The sequence below is a fragment of the Spodoptera frugiperda genome, chromosome 31, assembly GCF_023101765.2.
Source record: "Spodoptera frugiperda isolate SF20-4 chromosome 31, AGI-APGP_CSIRO_Sfru_2.0, whole genome shotgun sequence".
Classification (NCBI taxonomy): domain Eukaryota; kingdom Metazoa; phylum Arthropoda; class Insecta; order Lepidoptera; family Noctuidae; genus Spodoptera; species Spodoptera frugiperda.
Window position 1 is genome coordinate 1,555,955 of NC_064242.1, and position 20,012 is coordinate 1,575,966.

The 20,012-nt window shown below is 34.3% G+C and overlaps 2 protein-coding genes across 4 annotated transcripts in view; one reads left to right on the plus strand and one right to left on the minus strand.

Moving 5' to 3' along the window:
• The window catches only part of LOC118276468 (max dimerization protein 4), a 257,881-nt gene extending 251,427 nt beyond the window's left edge, over positions 1–6,454 (plus strand). The window contains exons 6-7 of one of the 2 annotated variants that reach the window (XM_050707315.1): positions 2,252–2,433; positions 2,781–6,454. In XM_050707315.1, coding sequence (XP_050563272.1) covers positions 2,252–2,433 — 182 coding nt within the window. In that variant the 3' untranslated portion in view covers positions 2,781–6,454. Of the gene's footprint in view, positions 1–2,251 lie in introns of both variants that reach the window. The other variant, XM_050707317.1, reaches the window with a different exon arrangement.
• Positions 6,455–8,739: 2,285 nt separating this feature from the next.
• LOC118276351 (uncharacterized) lies at positions 8,740–19,608 on the minus strand. 2 transcript variants are annotated; one of them, XM_050707314.1, is made up of 7 exons: positions 19,288–19,608; positions 19,094–19,212; positions 18,645–18,722; positions 16,767–16,875; positions 15,133–15,224; positions 14,440–14,587; positions 8,740–13,501 (listed from the first exon to the last, which is right to left on the minus strand). In XM_050707314.1, exons 1-7 carry the CDS (start codon positions 19,337–19,339, stop codon positions 13,350–13,352), a joined length of 750 nt encoding a protein of 249 aa, XP_050563271.1. In that variant the 5' UTR covers positions 19,340–19,608; the 3' UTR covers positions 8,740–13,349. The 2 variants fall into 2 exon arrangements, with proteins under 2 accessions (XP_050563271.1, XP_050563270.1); XM_050707313.1 differs by having other exon boundaries at positions 18,645–18,725.
• Between the last annotated feature and the right edge of the window lie 404 nt (positions 19,609–20,012).

Consider the following 20,012-nt stretch of genomic DNA (forward strand, 5'->3'; position numbering starts at 1 on the left):
CTCACCTTTCAGCAGTGATCAGCTCTTTGCAAAAAATAATTAATAGGTATATAGCCATACATCGGTAACAATTCCACTGCGTGATATTACAAAAAAAAACCGAAAACTAATAAACCTAATAATACTTTGCCCGATTCGAAAAATACCCTGATTGATCGGCTATCAATTTATTATTTTAAAGATTTACTTTTCGCTGTACATTCTTTTGATCTACCAATTTATCAAGTGCCCAATACTGATTTACGGTTCAATGAACCCGAAAGGTTTTGGGGCGGCTTCTAATTAAACTGTGTAAAAGTAAACAAGTTCATTTAACTATAGACATGTAGAAAACTTCAAAGACTATCTACCTATATTAAAAAAAAAACTGAAATGTCGGTATGAAATTTTTAACTTTGTGGAATTTAAAAGCAGATATAGACCGACCAGTGCATGTTAAACATGACTTTTTGATATCCAATATCAAATGTATGGGTTTACCGGGACTCCGACTCGAAGGACAGAAGTAGGAACGGGGTGGTTTTTAGTTAGTAAGAGTGTGATACCCTCTCGCCTCACCCAAGGTGGAAGAAGTCAATTGGATGACTCGCAATACAGAGTATTGAATTTAGCGTTTAACATTTAATCACTCTCTATTACAATGACACCAATTGATGAGTTAATACACTTTTAAATACGTTTCTACTTACCCTTTCGCATGTACCTACCCTTACAGAATAAGTTAAATATCTATGTAGAATTAGCGACGCGCACGGCAAACTTGTTTGTATAGCTATTTGCGAGCTCAAAGCGGATTACCTGTTAATAGTTAGGTACTAGCAAACATGCTGCTAGTTTGTTTTCCACTAAATGTAATTTGCATACATTCCCTGGTTAGTCTTTAGAACTTGGAGTTTTTATTGGTTTTCAATACCTACATAAAAGAAGAAGTAGCCTGATATCTATTGACAGCAGTAGCTACCAAGAAACCCCCAGTACCTCTACCATGAGTTTGAAGCAATAGTATTTATCGATAGTCACTAGCGACGACCTCAACTTTTTCTATGGAAAAATTTACAACGCTTCTACCGGTCACCTGTGGAACTAAAATTTGCCATACAAAAAATATTGACAGATACTATTGCTTCAAACTCTTGGTAGAGGTTTCTTCAACTCTTGTGAATCCAATTCCGATTGATATTTTGAATTTTCGTACTCTTGAGTTGCAACACTATCACCCATTGCATCCGTATTGCGTATATATGGAATGTACTAAATGGTATTGAGTTTAGCTTTATATTTTGTACTCTGAATGTTATTTTAACAGCTACAATTGGAGTTGTATAGTCTTGACATTGACTGAAAAAACAGTTTTCTGTTAAGTACAGTCAACTAAGTAAATTAGCATTTGAATTACCCTTCAGAGGTCAAAAATGCCCTAAAGAACTTAAGTTACAACCTACCTAAGTTTAGTATTTGGCTAGCCTTACTTAGTAACTACAGTAATGGCTACTTTTTATAAAAACTTAAAAGTAAAATGTTTTACTGAAGTATTAAGCAGGTACTTGAGTACTTTTGCTTTCTGACAATTTGTTTTTTGCTAGAATACATTATTAAGATTTTTTGGCAATAGCCATATATAACGTAATAACGTTACACGCGTATTTTTTCTCCAACAGTAAACAGGTAACTATCCCTAGTTGACATAAGAATCCATGGTACTTTAAAAAAATGTAGGTGAAACTAGTTTGTCAAAACGAAAAAAAAATACTAAAGAACTAAACTAACTTTAATTCCTTTAAATTAAAATACAGTTTCGTGGAAAACTAAAAACATTTTATAAAATCTACAATTTGTACGAATTCGTTTTTAATTAAAGATGCAATTTAAAAGTGCTCGTTGCAGTTCCCCGTGGGTACGGGGATAAAACAAGGGGAGGAACAAAATTAGGACACCTGACTGACGGAAAAGTGATCACGGAACTATATGCTTTATTGTATTTCGGGTATAAAGGTTCATTTCCTTTGAATACCTGTATAAAATGCTGTATTTATTGAAATTACACACTTTATAAAATACAAATCGGATTATCTACCGCCTTAAGAGATCGCTCGTGCAAGCTGTCTGTTTTGGTCCACACCAAGATTACTTTCATTTGGTTACATAATTATTTTTGTTATAATCCTTTAAGATTTTAGATTTTCCCTTTTTCTACTTATAGACAAAACTAGACATTTCCCCATATTAATAAAAGACTTTCTGCAATTTCCAGATGAGGTTGACGTGATCGGCTACACGTCGAACCAGAGCGACAGTGAGTCGTTGGTGTCGGGCCACAGCGGCGACAGCGGGGTGGGCGTGGGCGCGCGGCGACGACCGCGCACGCCGCTCAAGTCGCGCGTCGCCAACGTGCCGCGGACGCGCCGCGCCGCTCGCCTCACGAAGCTCGTCTAGGTGAGTTTCACACTTTGTTCTATAGAGTTTGTTAGTTCACGACGCCGTATCGCAGGCGTATCGTTGTTAAGTCGCTTTGACATTATTTCACACTTTGTTCTATAGAGTTTGTTCGTTCACGACGCCGTATCGCAGGCGTATCGTAGTTAAGTCGCTTTAACGTTATTCGAATAAGCGATACGCTTACGATTCATGTGCGAATACGCTTATTAAACTACAACTATATATTACATATGTTTTAAATTTTATGCAAATGGAGCAAAAAGTTTACTTTTTCTAATTAAAGTAGCGTTATTTAGTGTTTGTTGCCATTTTAAATTGTAATCGCCAACGTAATGTTGTTGCAGGTGGGCGGCACGCGGCGCGGGACAGCTGCGGCCACGGCGGCCCGCGGCTCACGTTATAACTTCATAACGTAAACAAACGTAGGACATTTTGTTGATACATGTACTAAGGCGAATGTTGTTTATTGTGACTGAACTCGACGCCGGCGACATCGCGACCGTTCCACGCGACAGAGTGACTCGGCGGCACACCTACGCCCGCGCCGCAACACACCCACACACTACACACACACACGACACACTACACACACACACACACACGACACTGTACACGTGAACACACTACACACCTCTGCGAACCATCACTAAGTACAAAATTGCCAAAAATTTATATTCAAAGTTTATTTTTCACATTTCAGACGAATTTGTATTTTTGTTTTTCTTATTATTGTTTCTATTTAATTGTACCGAGCCTGGCTCGATTGGATGAGTTGCAATATTGTGTAGGCAGGTGGCGCCTGTATTCCATGGAGTCACGTATTCCACTGTGTTGTAAACACGCAATGTGTGCAAATCTTTACCTACCATAATGTCACTATAATTTTAATATTTTGTATTTCACATTTACTGTACATGTGTGGGGCGGGTGTGTAACAACACCACTCGTACAAGCGCACTGCCCCCGACACGCCATTATCAAATGACCATGATGTTATTTTTGTATTTATTATTCAATTTTTCTATCGGACATATTCGAATATAAATTTTAAAAGTCTTAGAAAAGAAAATCGTTTTTGAAAAACTCTCTAGGTACTTATTGTTATTGATTTCCCCAAAAACAAGTTGCTATTATAGTGTATGTTGTATAGATATATCAATTTTATATTTTGTATATAATAATTTTTCTTGTAAAAATTAATCAAATAGAATTAGATCTGTATATGTTTCCGATTTGGAGAAAAGATTTTTTATAATTGGGTTTTATTAACACAAAACAAAGGGAACCCACCAAAAATTATTATTGTTTTAATATTTAAGTCAATTCTAACGAGAATTTCCATCTGAACTCAGGTACTAACACATTCGGCTATGAGAACTAGTTATACATATATCGCGTCGATCGACATATGAGCGTGACCTGGCTGTGGCAAATATTTCTTTTTAAATTAAATTAAAATCTTTATTTGCAACAATTTTGTTTACGAAATTGATTTTGAATTCTATGGTAAAGAATACAAGGCTTGTATTTGAGCGCAGGCTACATGCTACATGCGTCGTTTATATTTCGTAAATCGAATGTTGGCCGCCATATTGCTCCGTACGCTAGAACGTTCGGTTTGCGCGATGTAAACGCTCGCATCACACATACATACATTCACTCACTCATATGTACTTCTTATTTTTTAAATACGCGGTAGTTGTAGACAATACGATATTATATCCTATGTTATTTTTGACTCTATCCCTTTGAGGATACAGTCCAAAATGGCATAAAAAATTCAACTGCTCGTAAATTCATCCACTAACCATCGTATTGTTAAGTATTAATATTGAATTATAATTAATGATCTCACTTCATTGTCACACAATATCGGCTGAGTAAATGTGTCATACACCTACTTACTGATACATTGTCCGGAACGTAATTCTGAGCAAATAAAATTTATATTTTAATGTTGTAATCAAGGCATTTTATTGAGCTAACCTACACTCTCGCATTGATATATTATCTTCACTATCGCGCATCTTTACCCTTAGTACGAATTTGCTTTACGCTTAACGTAATCGAAACGATCGCGCGTGCAGCGCTCTGATTGGCCGGTGCGAAAAAACCAACCAATCAGACCGCCAAACGCGCTCTCGTTTCGTTTTCGTTCAACGTAAAGCTAACTCGTACGAAGGGTCCTGTACATCGACCTGGCGTGATGACACAGTTATTTGGTTGCGATCCTAAGTTATGTGGACATTCATGTACCAAAAAAAGTAATATACTTACTATACACGACTGGAGCTGAATACATAAATGTGTAACAAAATGATCACAGAATAACATCTCAATGAGTACATAATATATATTTTTGTTATGACTATATCTTGTAATAAATTGTTGATTCATTTCTGAAATGAACGACTGAATGTTTCATTGTATTATATTAATTTTTCAGTAAATATCTACATATTGGCATTCGGTGGGGCTTCGTACGAGTCAATCTCATTCGGTGGGGTTCGTACGAGTCAATCTCATTACTTCCTCGTTGCCCGACTGAATGTGTAACGTGTATCTAAACATAATTTGCATAAATATGATTGTAAATTGTTTTAGGTATGGATGTGTATGATAAGGATAGTTGTAACGTATTATCATTTGTAAGTATAATGTTTGTTTACGACAGTTTGATCTCTTACGGTAATGTTGCGAGGGCGGTGTACGCACGCGCACTGCGCGCCTCTTGTTGCCAGTTGTCTGTTGCTGTTGCTGTTGTTGGTGAAGTGACCTCGACTGATTCTGTTGTATCGAACGATTCCATCCATCCGTTAGTTCAAATGTTCAGCTTACGTAATGTTAGTGTTGCCATTGTTAGCGCGGCCGCAGTGCAGCCCACACCGCCGTCTGCCCAACGCTCAGACTCTAGCCTCTGTCAGAATATTTATATCAACAAAACTATATTTATCATTCGGTTATTATTTATGTATCACAAAATTATTTAATTTATTGTTAGAACCGTGCTTTGTCGTTTATCGTACCAGTGTACCAGTGTTTCGCTTCGAACAAGTCGCGCCGCGACTGCGGGCCTCTAGTGTAGTAGTGCATTGTTCCGTACGTACGTACGACGTACGTATGTACGGGTGTCACATGGGTGCAAGCGGCGACGGGACGCTTTAAGAGTACAAATTCTGTATAAGCCCCTCAACTTGTGTGTTAATTCTAAATGTTAATTTTAAAACACGAAACAGGGAGAAGGTATCGTCAGAATGCGAGTACCGAGTAGCTAGCGCGGGCGACGTCAGGCCAGCGAACCAGTCAGCTCTGCCTTCGGTGTTGTCTCTTCTCATTACGTTGTCTCTGTATCCTATTGCTACAGTGCGCTTGTGTTGCATCTCTTCCCATTGTCTCCAGTCGTAGCGTGTCCCACTGTAACGATAGGGTATTAGATCGTACGCGCACTGTACGCGCGCACTCTTATTAGATAAGAAATGTGTTATTAGAAATGAATTGCAATAAATCGTCACGCCCGCGGCTCGGCTCGCCCCCGCAACCCTTTACTCAACTTAGTCGCTGTAAAAATTAGTCCGGCGTTGTAAAAAAATATCAGTGCATTTGTAAATATTGGAGCCAAAATTTTTATACAAATTATTTCATAAATATATTCTTGGACCAAGTTGTGTGCGGGGGCGAGTCGCCGCGCGGGCCGGCGGCCGCGGGTCACGCTCCCGGGCGGCGTGGCACGCCGTGTCACGTTGCACTCGTCACGCCGTGCTCGTCCCGTCGCCAGCTGGTCACGCTGGCCGCGCCGGGCGAGCACGTTGCGCTCGGGAGCGTCGACCGACCGACGCTGTGTGTCGCCGCGGCCTGCCAATCGTTGTCGGATCGTAGAGGCAAACATTAGGTACTATTGTGACTATGCTGATGTGACATGGCAGCATTATTCAATGTAATTGACGAAACGTGGCACATATAATTTACTATATGTAAAAAGTTATAGAAATAATTAATTTAATAAAAATTATAAATAAAATTTTATTTTGTATTATTTTACCTTTTCCAAACATCTACTTGCAACCCGTCTCCGTGCTGTCCATTGATGCCTGCTGACTTACACTCTTCAGTCTAATTAATATTCTACTACTACTACTACTTGAAAACTAGAGGTCCTAGCCAAAAAATAATGAGCTATCACATCATCCACAAAGACGTGTTTGCTGATTGATGGACAAGGTCAGTGTGACCTTGGGTGAACTCAAGGTCATTTATTTGGGATGGGCTCATTTATGACCTCTGAACACAACACCGATATATTTTTAATGGCAATGCTATTAATGGAAAGCTGATAAGAAAGAAGGTAAACCTAATGTCTTCCACCGGACACAATTTCAGACTTCAGGGTGGTACCTACTGAGAATTTTTTGATATATCAGAAAACCCAATTACTTTGCCCGATCAGGGAATAAAAAATAAGGTGTTCTAAAAGTATCTGCCACGGCTTTAAGGAGAGGTAGTGTTGTGTTTGAAGATGTGTGTGTGATGTGTAATTTTCTTTTCATACAAAAAAGAAATCTACGTATGAGTTTGTTATGAAAGAGCTATCTCTTTCACTGTATCTGTCGCTTCGTGTCAATGAAAACGATTGCTATTAATTGTTATGAATTAACTACTCCGGGGTACGAAATTTCTTCACTATTGTAATCTTCAAACACAAAACTACCTCCCATTAAAGCCGTGGCAGATACTTTTATCACCTTATATTTCCAGCTTTAAATGGTAGAAGAGTAATGAGTTCGATTTCAAAGTCGAGAAGGTGATAGTGATGATTGGATGCACGGTTATCGCAGTGGCTGCTGTGTAACGTGTTGCGAGTTCGATTCTCGTAATCGATAATTTAATTACAAAATAACTCAGTAATGTAACCTAAGAATGTGGGTTCGAAGTAATGTGGGTTCGATTCTCACACAGAGTAATATAATTACTTCAATTTTGTATCTGGGTATGATCGTATGATGAATAAAACGCCAGAATTCAGAATCAAATATTTCTTTATTATTTTCTAAACTGGCTACATCGACCAGCGAATTACCAGAGTTACAATACTTATAATACAAACAGTCATACATACATACAATTATACATATATATAGTACATAGACATTGGCTACTCTTTGGTTGAGGTACTATTCATATATCAGAAAAATAACTAACACTAAAGACAGGAGACGAACAATAATACACCGTAACTTTAAAACAATAAAGTTCAAATTTGAGTTTACAATGTTTTGTATGCACATTGTTATTGCAATTTCAACCTTGTTCCTAATAGTATTATGGTGTTTTCTTCAGTATAGTAAGTTCAATATAATTGTTAAGTTAAATTGACATGTTCTACTGGACGGGAAGTGAGCACGAACTATAGCGAGTGAGAGAGACAGAGATAGGTCTAAGTCATAAATATATTGAACATACTACTGCAGACGTTATTTATAATTATTAATAATCTTTTATTTTACCTTTTGTGTACCTATATAATATATCCCATTTTACAAATTATGTATTTCTAGTGAAAGTACTGTGAAGTGTACGTACTTCACGCTTACCTCGACGTACTCTCAATCTTGCACAAAACCAAAATAATTATCTATTCATTTAATTTAACCTTGTAATGTTAGTTATTTTTCGAACATTATTTCACAATAAGATAGGTAACGACTGCGAATTGGAAAAAGAAAGTCTTGAATATAAGTTAAAACAAAAACAATATGAGAATAAAATACTCGAAACATTTGTAGTGTGCTCGATCGCATTCTTGCCCGTGATTGGTCGAGATTATTTTGACAATCAATGACATGACGGACCGTATTGACAGTTAAAGATTAGCCTAACGGTTCACAAATGTATCATCGAGGTTCTTCATAGTAAAGCCGGCAAACGAGGAGCTGTATCACCTGATGGTAAGCGATTAAGGTTATCATCAGTCTATAGCCATCTAGAATCCTTCTAATTGAGAGCACACTTGCTTTTTTTCGTGGGCGTCGTGTAATAGTTTAGGCTTCTCCTCAAGTAAGCCCCTTTTCCTTAGTCCAACTTTCTATAACATCTCAATTCACAATCGTTATCTTTATTAAGATGCAAGTACAAGACGGTAAAAATATTAGTCTAGGAACAGGAAACTCAATTGATAACTGTACAAGAATAAAATGGCACACTAAGTCCAATCTCAATAACCTATCTATCTGTAAATATGGCTTGAAAGAAAGAGAGATAAAAGGAGAAAACAACGTAACTCGACTAGTTTCAAGCCCCGTCAGATACCTAGTAGTCAACTTATCGACAGATAGATTATCGAAATTGGTCAATAGATTAACTGAAACTGAAAAACTTACAACGAACGAGTATTTACATTGGAATGTCATATTTCGTTGGAAATTCAAGAAATACAAAAATTAACAAGAAGTAAATGAAAATTAACAATACTTTCTGAAAAGGTAAATACATGTTAATAGGAGGATGATATCCTATGTTTAACAACTTATTAGAATACATATGTATTTGTAGTCATACTCTAGAAAACTGCTTTGACAATTTTGATATTGAGGCGAAAATTGGCTCCTTAAATAGCTGGCAAAATGTATTGTTTTATTTTGTTCTTTTTTATCTACCCTTTCAGAAAACATTTTAAAATATATTTAATTGCATTTACATTTGATTAAATTAAACTAAACAAGTTTAAAGCATATATTTATAAAATTATATTTTAATATGTATGGCTAAAATATAACTTTAGAAATCCGAAGTTTAACATTTTATAACAAAACATTACACCATTTATTCCTCATAAGTAATTCGAATCGATTTTATTATCGATTTGACCAATTCAGTTACATCTCGATCTTATAAATTTAGGTACATCCGAATGTCCTCATTATCACTGCGTTAAAACACGGTAACTCTCATTTTATTGAATAAAATTAAAAGTCTGAGTAGTAATAACTAGGGTGACTGGTAATTAGTTACACAATAACAAAGTAAAGTTACAAAATACCTACCTAGTTACAAGTCTTCCGATAACGTGGGCGCGGGCGCCTCGCTGTTTACATCTGATCATGCGAAATTATTATGTGAAAATATGTTGTTGTTTTGTTTTATATATGATAAAAATAAAACTAATGAGTATACAAAAAATGTTTCTTTGAGAAAGTTATTTGTAATCATGAGTACAATCACGTGTTTAAATATCCTTCACTAATTACCAGTCACCCTATATAATTATAATTAAAATTAATAAATATATAATTCTTATTATTAAGTCAAATACCCCGTTCTAATAATAATAACTATGACACATAAGCTCAGTGGTTGTGAGACGCACACTAGACAATATATAATGTAAGAATAATAATTAATAATATCAAAACTTAACAGGGAAGGGATTAATATAGAATATAACATAATATAATATCACGTACTTTTATCCTATAGGAGACCGGCAGAGATAGTATACCTTCAAAATATTTTGCTAGTTTAATATTTCATGACAAGGAAATCGAACCCAGGTATTATTTGCTATCCGGAGCTGCGGACTACCTAGCGGGTTTACCAGGGCTCCGACCAGAATAGCAGGAATAGGGACAGAGTGGTTTTTAGTCAGTAAGAGTCTGACACTCCCTCTCGAATCGCCCAAGGCGGGAGAAGCCATTGGATGATTTTCGTCCCTTAAAAAAAGGTATTCATTGCTCAGACAGTTTCTACAAGACCAAAGAGGTTATCGGAATAACATACACAGATAGATACATACATACATACATAATCATCACGCCTAACATCAAACGGCTCCATTGTAGCATACCTCTTTCAAAATAAAATTCAATTATATCGAAGACATTAAATAGACAAGCCAAAATTAAATTTTAGCTATTTCTCAATACAATAGTCAAATAAAGATTTAATCAGACATAGATAAATAAATTATCTGATTAGAAATATCTAACTTACATTTTAAAAACGACGTAAAGTAAATAGTATTAGATGACAATTTTATAATTTTAACCAATGTTTTAATTTAATATTAAATTCGATCAATAAAACTGATTTTTAACTATCGGGGTTTGACTCGTTACAATTTTACATTTAATTAATTATTTAGTAAACATTTTACAATTAAACATCAAAATTATATTTACCCTAACCGCCATTTTTGGCGATTTACTCTTAAACAAGTACATAATAATATCATTAAGTACAATCAACGTATAAAATTAATAATTGTTTTTAAAATATTTACTAAAATAACTTTAGAATAGACACTAAATTATTATAATACACGTAGAATTCACTAAATACTTTATATTCATAAGATACATAGCATTGAGTAATGAATTAAACTAATAATAGAGAAAATTTGAAGATAAAACTTAATACTTCAATTTAAACATCGTTACAATTTCTTTTTCAAGGTCATTAATATGACATTGACCTTGACCTTGAAATATAGCTGAGTAACAGCCAATTCTCGTATTTAATATTCTGGCAGTACATATATGTGTGATATTTCACAAATAATGGGAACGCGAACCCATCATTAAATACCTTACCTTCATTAACAATTTCAATAGTTTTGCAACATTCAGATGCTGACTGTACTATTATTTACTATTATTTTGGACTAAAAATAACAATAAAAATGGTGGGATATATTTTGAACTAGTATAAATAAATTCTGGGTAATTAATTTTCTATAATTTAAATAAACTACTACAAAAAAGATATAATACCGACCTTCTATCGATGTTAGTAAGTCTGATCATTCTTTATTTTGTAGTATTTTAACAACAGGGAAAAATAATATCGATAATAATAAATTGGAAAACGTTGTTGCATATCTATGCGATCGGTGTACATCGCTAATGACAATAAAAACGAATCCATCGACACGAATATCACAACACGAAAATAAATATCTCAAATATTTTTTTAGATACATAATATCATGTTTTTTTTTCGGTATTTTTCAATGTTTATACATATTTCAGAAGACATTTTCATCCCCAATTGTTCTATCAACTACTTCAGCGTTTCGCTATTCTATTAATTAACTAATAAAGCTTATTTTAATAGTAACAATAATACTAATGACCTACAAACTAATTTTCGAAATCCACCTAATTTGGTAAGGACAGCTTTATAACTACAGTGAGCATTTTGTAGGAATTCACGTGGCGATCTACCACTAGAGGCAAATATCGGCAATAGTGCTGTTAACATTGCCGGCGATTACGGCACATTACGGATATTTCCGGCAATATCGGATATTCGGCAATGTTGCAGCTGTTTTCAAAAACTTCGTTAAATAATATCAAAATTTGTTTGTTATTGTAAAACTCTGGACAAGGATAAATCTTATTATCTCAAAACTTAATATCTTAATGTAAATAATGCCATTATGTGTCATCTGGAATAAATGGGGCTACCGTTTTTTGGTCAGAGATGGCGCAAGAGGACTTTTGGCCAATCTCTGCAGCTGTCAGCGCAATCTGGTGAGCGTTGAAACCATTACGTATTTATTAACTAAATTAACATCTCAAGGGAAATGAAAATTTTGAAGAGCTAAGATTTACCCATGAACGAATGTTTACAATACACATACATAATTAACAAGATGTTTAGAAATAACCTCAAAAATTGTATCTAAGTAAAACATTTTTCTAAAACTTCGTCTATTTTAAGTAAATTATTTATTTAAAAAGGTTTCGTGGTACCCTAAAACTCGTATTTTAAGAATACTGTGCAGTTTTTTCTATACTATTTTATTGTGTCGATATTTTTTTAACTTTCTTTTATTTTTCGTTAATTTTCTCTCAATTCTTCTAAATAACTTTTTAAATTGAAATCTTTCTCTTTTTTAAATCGTCAGTCAAACTTTTTGTTTAACTAAAATTACCTAAAACTCGTAGGTGACTTCAAAAGTTATGCCATTATTATTAAAGTATTTATTATCGTGCATTCTGACTATCTTCTCGTCTTATTCTGAAATTATAACAGAATTTGAGTATAACCTAAAAGGCCACCCTTTACTGTACCTACCACACACAGACAAACGGGTGTTACCGCGAATTAGTTACTTGCATCCACACCGCAGTAAACTTTTGTGGAGTAACGAAATGCAACAACACGGTAACATTGGGTAACTATCTGTAACCTATGTGGCTTATTAACTATTTATTATCAACTTTTAGCTGTCGGATGTTGCTGAGTAACATCTGGAAACGTTGATCTACAAACAGTAACTGCGGTGTGGCTAATTCGTAAATCAAGTCAAATAAACCATCTCATGTCCAAATACTCAAACGCTACTCAATTTTAAGATACTCTCAAGACTAGTTCGGTATATTTTAGTACAATTTGAAATTGAATAGTATTTCAGTATTCTGGCGTTAAACAGACATTTACAACATGTATTGAAGAATTATATTCATTAGAAGAAAATTTGCGATAATACCCATGTATCTTGCATACTGTCGGAAGAACAATATAACTCAACAATTAAATTGGAAATCTTCAAATGTAGCACTCGCAAAGCATTAACCAATATAGTTAACATTTGTCCAACAAATAACCGAACTGCCGTCAATATTCTAGCTTTAGTTTGGGAACACATTTCGTACCGATCTTTTGACCTTAAACCATTTCAAAATGACCTTGACCCGAAGTCGAAAAAAATATAAAAAATAATGATTTCAACTTCACATTAGAATTATACAGAAAAACAATAGATTTTTTTAACTAAGTCCAAAAAATATCTGACCTTGGATCCAAAGGTCAAGGTCATAAATAAAATCGCTCATAAAAGCCTGAAATTTTCAGACATAGATCTATATCCATATACTCTGTGTTAGAACAGACTATATATCTATATATGCATTGTATTACTTATCGCAGTCTGGCACAAGTTGGACACTGTCCTCGTCTCGTCGATTGTGAGGTCTCCGTAGAGGGCGTGGGTGTTGCAGGAGGGAAAACCTCTCGCTCTGATTGCTGCCTTGCTTTTTGCTTAACGCGTTCCGAAGGTGACTCTCGCCTGGAATTTAAACCGAATTGCTTGGTAATACAGTAGGTTTTTGGGTTTTAAAATGTGGTTTCATATGATCTTTTAGTATACAAGGGTTGCAAAAGGGTGCCCACTGAAAATCAGTGATAGATGACCTGTGTGCCTAGCTTGTACTGAGTGGGTAACCCGTTTGGGGTAAGCATGTTGTTAGCATGTTATGCTGTTCGTTTGTGCTGGTAAGGTGCTAAATAAAGGATCTTCTTTCTTTCTATTCAGAGTAATCAGATGTTGAAGTTATATGCTGTTTATTAACACGATATGATACTTTAGAGAGTTCCTAGCTTTTCTAGAATGCGTGATAAACAAAACTTCATTGTTACATTGCGTTTGTCTAGCCTACTAAATCTTGATAATACAAGACGTCTGTTGCTGGTTTTTTTTAGTAAACATGACCTTAAGAAAATACTATAGCCTACACTAAAACCGCTAGATACCCAATACACAGAACGTACCTTTATGTATAACAACGCGAGGAATCTCTTTTAGGTCCAAACTATTTTGTTGGCTAACTTCAAAAACAAAATTAAATTGTTAGAGTTCTAACACAAACAAACCCATTTATCTCATTACACTTTTGTCAAAAAAGAGAAAGTACGTTTTGATCCATTATAAGCTCTCTTTGATATACCAGACTTTATTTATAAAAACTCTAGAGACTTTTTTATAGTAAGTAATGCCGTCGCCCATGGACAACCGAAACACCAGAGGCGTTACAAGTGCGTTGCCGGACTTTTGGGCATCAAGAATCGAAGGGTTGTTGGCGAATCGGGGATTGGGAAGAGTGGAAAGGGGGGAATTGAGACTATGTTAAACGTGCCTTATAAATGCAGAAGAGGATATAGTCCGGCGAGCCTCAGCGTCATTAATTATTCAAGTTAGTATAAATATTAAACATTTGTCTGTATTACCTGGTAACGATAGAGGTCGTCCGCAGAGGGTGAGGTCATGAGACCTCGGGGAGGCCGACCTGGAGGACCGAGGGCGACTCGAATTATTATTGTTACGGGATTCATCACATCTGGTGTTCCGACGCGGAGACCTACCGCCTAGAAGCTCCTGTAACACACATAAGTTAATAAATATCATGTAAATATCAACATGAAGCATGCTTATACAAAAACTATTTACAAACAATTACATATATGTACATCTTGTATGTTACAAAAAGAAATTGTTACAATCCACTAAAGTACGATAATTATGAGAAACATACAAAAGAAATTAACCAAATATGAATTTTTAAATTACAATCTTTGAATAGTCACAAAAATAAAATAGAAATTAAAACTAGAAAACATTTCAACTTGCTAAAAAAAAATTAATAAAGAAATAATTTTGACGCCACACCTCAAAGAAATGCTTGTAAAAATATTCTAAAAAAATCTCTATAGAAGTCATACCTAAACAAACATTGCTTATTTTTTAGTGATTAGCCGGAATTTATTAAATACTAGTAACAATATACATATAAGAATATTTCTACAAAGAAATCCAACATGGCGTCGACCAAAAATAAAAATAAAAAAGTGCACAAAAGCAACGGTGGTGACAACGACACACGAACATAAAGGACAGCACGCTTAAATATTAATGTTAGTAACCTTTTCCTGGGAATTGACTGAGTAAGCGCTGTAAGAGACAGGACTGTCCGCAGCGAAGTCGAAAGCGCTCGACGCACGATACGACAGTGTGTCTTCACGGAGGGCGGGAAATTGTAAAATTATTATCGAAAATTAGCATTAGTATAAGCGGAGTCTTATATTATTGGTATTAGCTTATTATAAGGTGTAGTTATTGTAGTAGGGTGATTATACTGAAAAGCAATCGTCAGAATATTAGGTATGCATAAATAAGTATAGTTATTTCCTTCCTACATATTGTTAGGTAAATTCCAAGCTCTAAGATGCTGAGCTGTAAAGATGCTTCTTCAATCAGAACCACTATAGTACCCACCATTAATTTGAAGTTTTCACTAATATAACATAAAATAAGTTTAATGCTTATAAATACCGTATGGAGAAACCTCTTACGATAATTCAAACCACATATTTGTTATCATCTTGTCTGACGAAAATATTAAACGAAATGAACGAGATAGGTCCAGTAGTTAAGCCAAAAAGTGGATTATTTTCTTTGAGCTAATTTGAACACTCTTTATACTTAATACGGCATTATAACAGCCGCACACGCCACAGAATTTAATACTAGATTAATTTTGTTTTGTATTATTTTTATTTTATTTTTTGTTGTAATATTTAGTTGTATTAATTAAAAGATTCTGTACGACGAGTACTAATTGTTGTTTCATTTCAGTCATATGAGTGATTTCCATACTGTATAGGCAAAATCGCAAAATAGAGATTCCTTTTATCCTATGTTTGCAATCATGGTTAGCAGTATATTAAACTGCACAAAAATTGCAACATATCACCATATATAGGTAAGTATTAGGGAGGAAATAAAAATAGAGCATTTATTAGTAACCTACATATTTCAGACAGACTTTAAATAACGATTAGCTATCTTATGTTCATTAGATACGATATCATGATACACGACGCTAATCAAACGTAATCGGTCATTCACCTTGGCCTAGTTTATAATCTTTACGGAAATCGCTATTTTGGCGATCGATGCAAGTCATCAGTTAATTTAGACTGGCTTTAGTAGTAAGCCAGTATTTTATTTCATTGCTCTTCATTGCTATTGGTTAGTTTATTCTAGCCGGCCAATCAGAATGCCGAACGCTCTCTCGTTTCTATTACTTTAAAAGTAAAGCAACTCATACTAAGGATACTTTTTACAATATGAGCAAAGTAATATTGGCTATTGTACATTGGCAATAGATGGGTACTCTTGTTAAATATTTTTTACTTTACTATTTCTACTTAAGGAAAGTGTATTACTATTTCAAATAATTTATTTTTGAGGTAATCAGGAGATATATAAAGTATCATGAATTATTAAAGTTAGTAATATAATTAATTAGGTATAAGCAAAGCATACGATCAATTAATATTATTTTAGTGAAAACCCCTGCATAAACTAAATTGTTGTATTAATTATACTTTGTATATTAATAAAAGCAAACTATTATTTTAATAAAAACACCGGCAAATATGGCATTTATAAAAAGTTAGTACAATATATTTTTTTAATTTATGTAAAAAGGCGGCAAACTTTTCCATAGACTCGTTAATTTTACTTTTTTTATTTCGTAAAAGAGGTTTGTTACCGTGCGGCCAGCAACTAGTGGGCGGCGGTGACCGTATCATGTGTTCGTGGACCTCCTTCAGGGTCAAAGGATCGTCTTCTATAAAATCTAAGGCAGTGCTTCCAAATTCCTGTAAAGAAAAAATATATGTAAATTAATAATAAGTAATAAGAGTGAGGAGATAAGGGTATGGGTATTGTTAGTACCTACTGTTAGTGTGTGTCTGTGAGTATTTAAAAAGCATTTTATTTTGCAATTACATAGTTTCTGTCCTTCCATTTATACAGTTTTACGTTTTAGTTAGATAAAGTAGAATATTACAAAGTAGCTTTCTCCCTAGTATTCCTACTTTTTAAATGTAATCAACGTCACTAACCAAATAAAGATTACCTATTAAGGAGATTACAATCAAACCACGGCATATAAATCCATCAATAATATTATTAATGGAAGCAAACAAAGATTATTTCATTTGTATAAGTCAATTATATAGCACACAAGACTACCAAAAGTTCAATACAAAGCAGATTATGCGACATGTCCGCTGTAATCTCGACAAGCCAATTAGAATCACGTTCAAGTCCGCGGCTACAGTGAAAATAGCGTAAACTATAAAGGTGCTTCTAATCTAGATGGGCTATATTTTTCTGTATTATGTTGCTCTTAACAACAACTACTACTTGGGTCCTGCGGCAAGACAACCTAGTATGTTTTTCACATTTTCTAATATATTTCAGAAAAACCAGCTTCCATTCTCATGCATGGGGGTGCATATTCCAAACCTACCAACGGCATACATGCCGTTGCATTGGTACACCAATGAGACCTTTTTCCGAGTTAAATTCTAAAATTATTTGGACACCACTGACTAAAAAAAAGAAAACATCAAGGAATCCTGGGCCAATCTGCATTGAGCAAGCATGGTGATTAATACTCAAACCTTCTCTGTGTGAGAAGAGGCTTCGGTCAGCAGTGGCCATTAATATTGTAAGTCAGTGTATAAGTTAATTTTTATTATTACAAAATAAACTGATATAAGAAAATATTTAATTTACCTAAACACACAAATTAACTTTGAATGACTCAACTTGATATGCATTTAATATTTAGATTAAAATAAATCAGATTATGACAATCTAGTCTAGACTAATGAACAAAATTGGAGAGTCTGTTTATAATATTTAAATCTGTTTATCTGTCTGTTTGTTCCGGCTAAGCTCAGAAATGGCTGGACTGATTTTGACGGGACTTTTACTGAAAGGTAGCTGATGTAACAGGGAGTAACTTTAGCAACATTAATTTTAGAAAAAATTAAGTCACAATGTTGGTTATGCACGCGAGCGAAGCTGCGGGCATCAGCTAGTAAGGTAATACAGATCTTTGAAGGTTTTTTAATGTAATACCTTTTGCAAATATTATCTATCAGTGTATTATCACCACATGTTTTAATACTGATAAGAGCAAAAGACAATTACTGCCAACAAGTTTTTTCTTGCAAATTTTTAATAGAACAGAGATAGGTAACTATGGTTTGATTAATCTTGTTCCGAAATGACTATCTACCTCATTAGGTAACTTAAATAGAAAAGTGTGATTGTTTGTGTCTCTTTCATGTTTTAACTATGATTTTCATGTTATACTGTCATTCTCAGAGACATTTAATGGTTACTTAACCCTGTTCTTAGCAATTGTTTTCTATACAATATTGTTACAAAGGTATTGTTTAAGTAATCATTAAATGTCTCTAAGTGTGGCAGGTAATTATGATTGTTTTATTCTATGTATATTGTATATACAATATAACACATATGTGTGTTTGAGCAAACAATTTGATTTGATTTGATAATAATACAGTATTTTTAAGATGTGTCTGAAAATTGTAATAAAAATTATATTCACCTGTGACATAAGTATTGTGTCGTCAGATTCACACTCTTCAGCGTGGCTTTCAATCAGACTTTCTCTGCTGGCCATTACCTGCTGAAAATATAAACTCATTCAAGTAAATTAGAACAAAACTAGAACTATTACTCCTTACAAAGTAATAACCAATACTTTTTTATGTCTACATACAAAATGCTTAGCATTATCACATTATGTAAACAATGTAAAACTAGAAATTCCTGCAGAACTTACACAACAACTTGAAACAGTACAATCCATTGTTTTATGAGTATTTCTATTAAAATTGTAAAATATGAAAAACATAAGTAAAAAATATTGAATACTAAATCGTTCCTTATACCATAAAAACAATATTCACACATAATCTACGCGGAAAACGCATCTTATTACAATTTATTTCCGCAATGAGGCGTAATTGTTTTTTTAAATTATGTAAGTCTCACCTGGAGATAAGGGTTGTCTTGTCGCGATAATCTGAGGGCTTCCATGTCCTGTGCGATGTTCCTGGTCCGGCCAGGAGTCAGCAGCACAGCAGGAGAACCCGTCATCGGCGGAGACAGCACTGAATTACATCAACACACGCGATTTTAACACACCAACTTTACATAACTATTTTCAACAACTGTACACGACTTACCAGACAAAGAATCATTGCTAGCCTCCATTTTTACACTAAATGCACTTTTCATTTAGTCTATTTACCACCAGCTTGAAGAAAACTCCATGAAAAATACGATTCGAATGAATTACTAAAGACTATTGTTTGCACACATAAAATTGTCGAGTTAGATATAAATGACGTGAAGCATGAAAATTGCACCTACATATATTTGTACTAATTGGCTTTCTGGTAAGATTTATGCTATTATACAAACATTTCTGAATATTTTTGGCAAAAGAAATGGAAAACTGATAACGATTGACTACAATCCGCAATTGACAACTTGATTTGACAGATAAGACATTCGTTCGAAATCGTTGACATTATCATTTTTCCGAATGAATATTTTACGTTCAGAAACTACATTATTTAGATTTTTTTAAATAATGTATAAATAGTAAAACTTATAAGAACATAAATATGTATCGTCTGTAAAGCAATAATGGTTGGGGAAAAACATTTTTGAACCAGACTTCTACTGGTTTTAACTTTCATTTAAAAAATGTATTCCCTTCGAAGAATAGACAGCGTAAACTTATTGTTACTTGCAATGTATTTTTATGTCAATCTTTAGTTAAATTGTAAGGCAGTTAACAATTTCCCCTATACTTATTTTACTCTTTGGTTAGCAGTAGGCTATATGCCCTTTGTTCGTTTAGCAAAATCACACATTTAGCAAAATTTATTTACGGGCCGGGCCT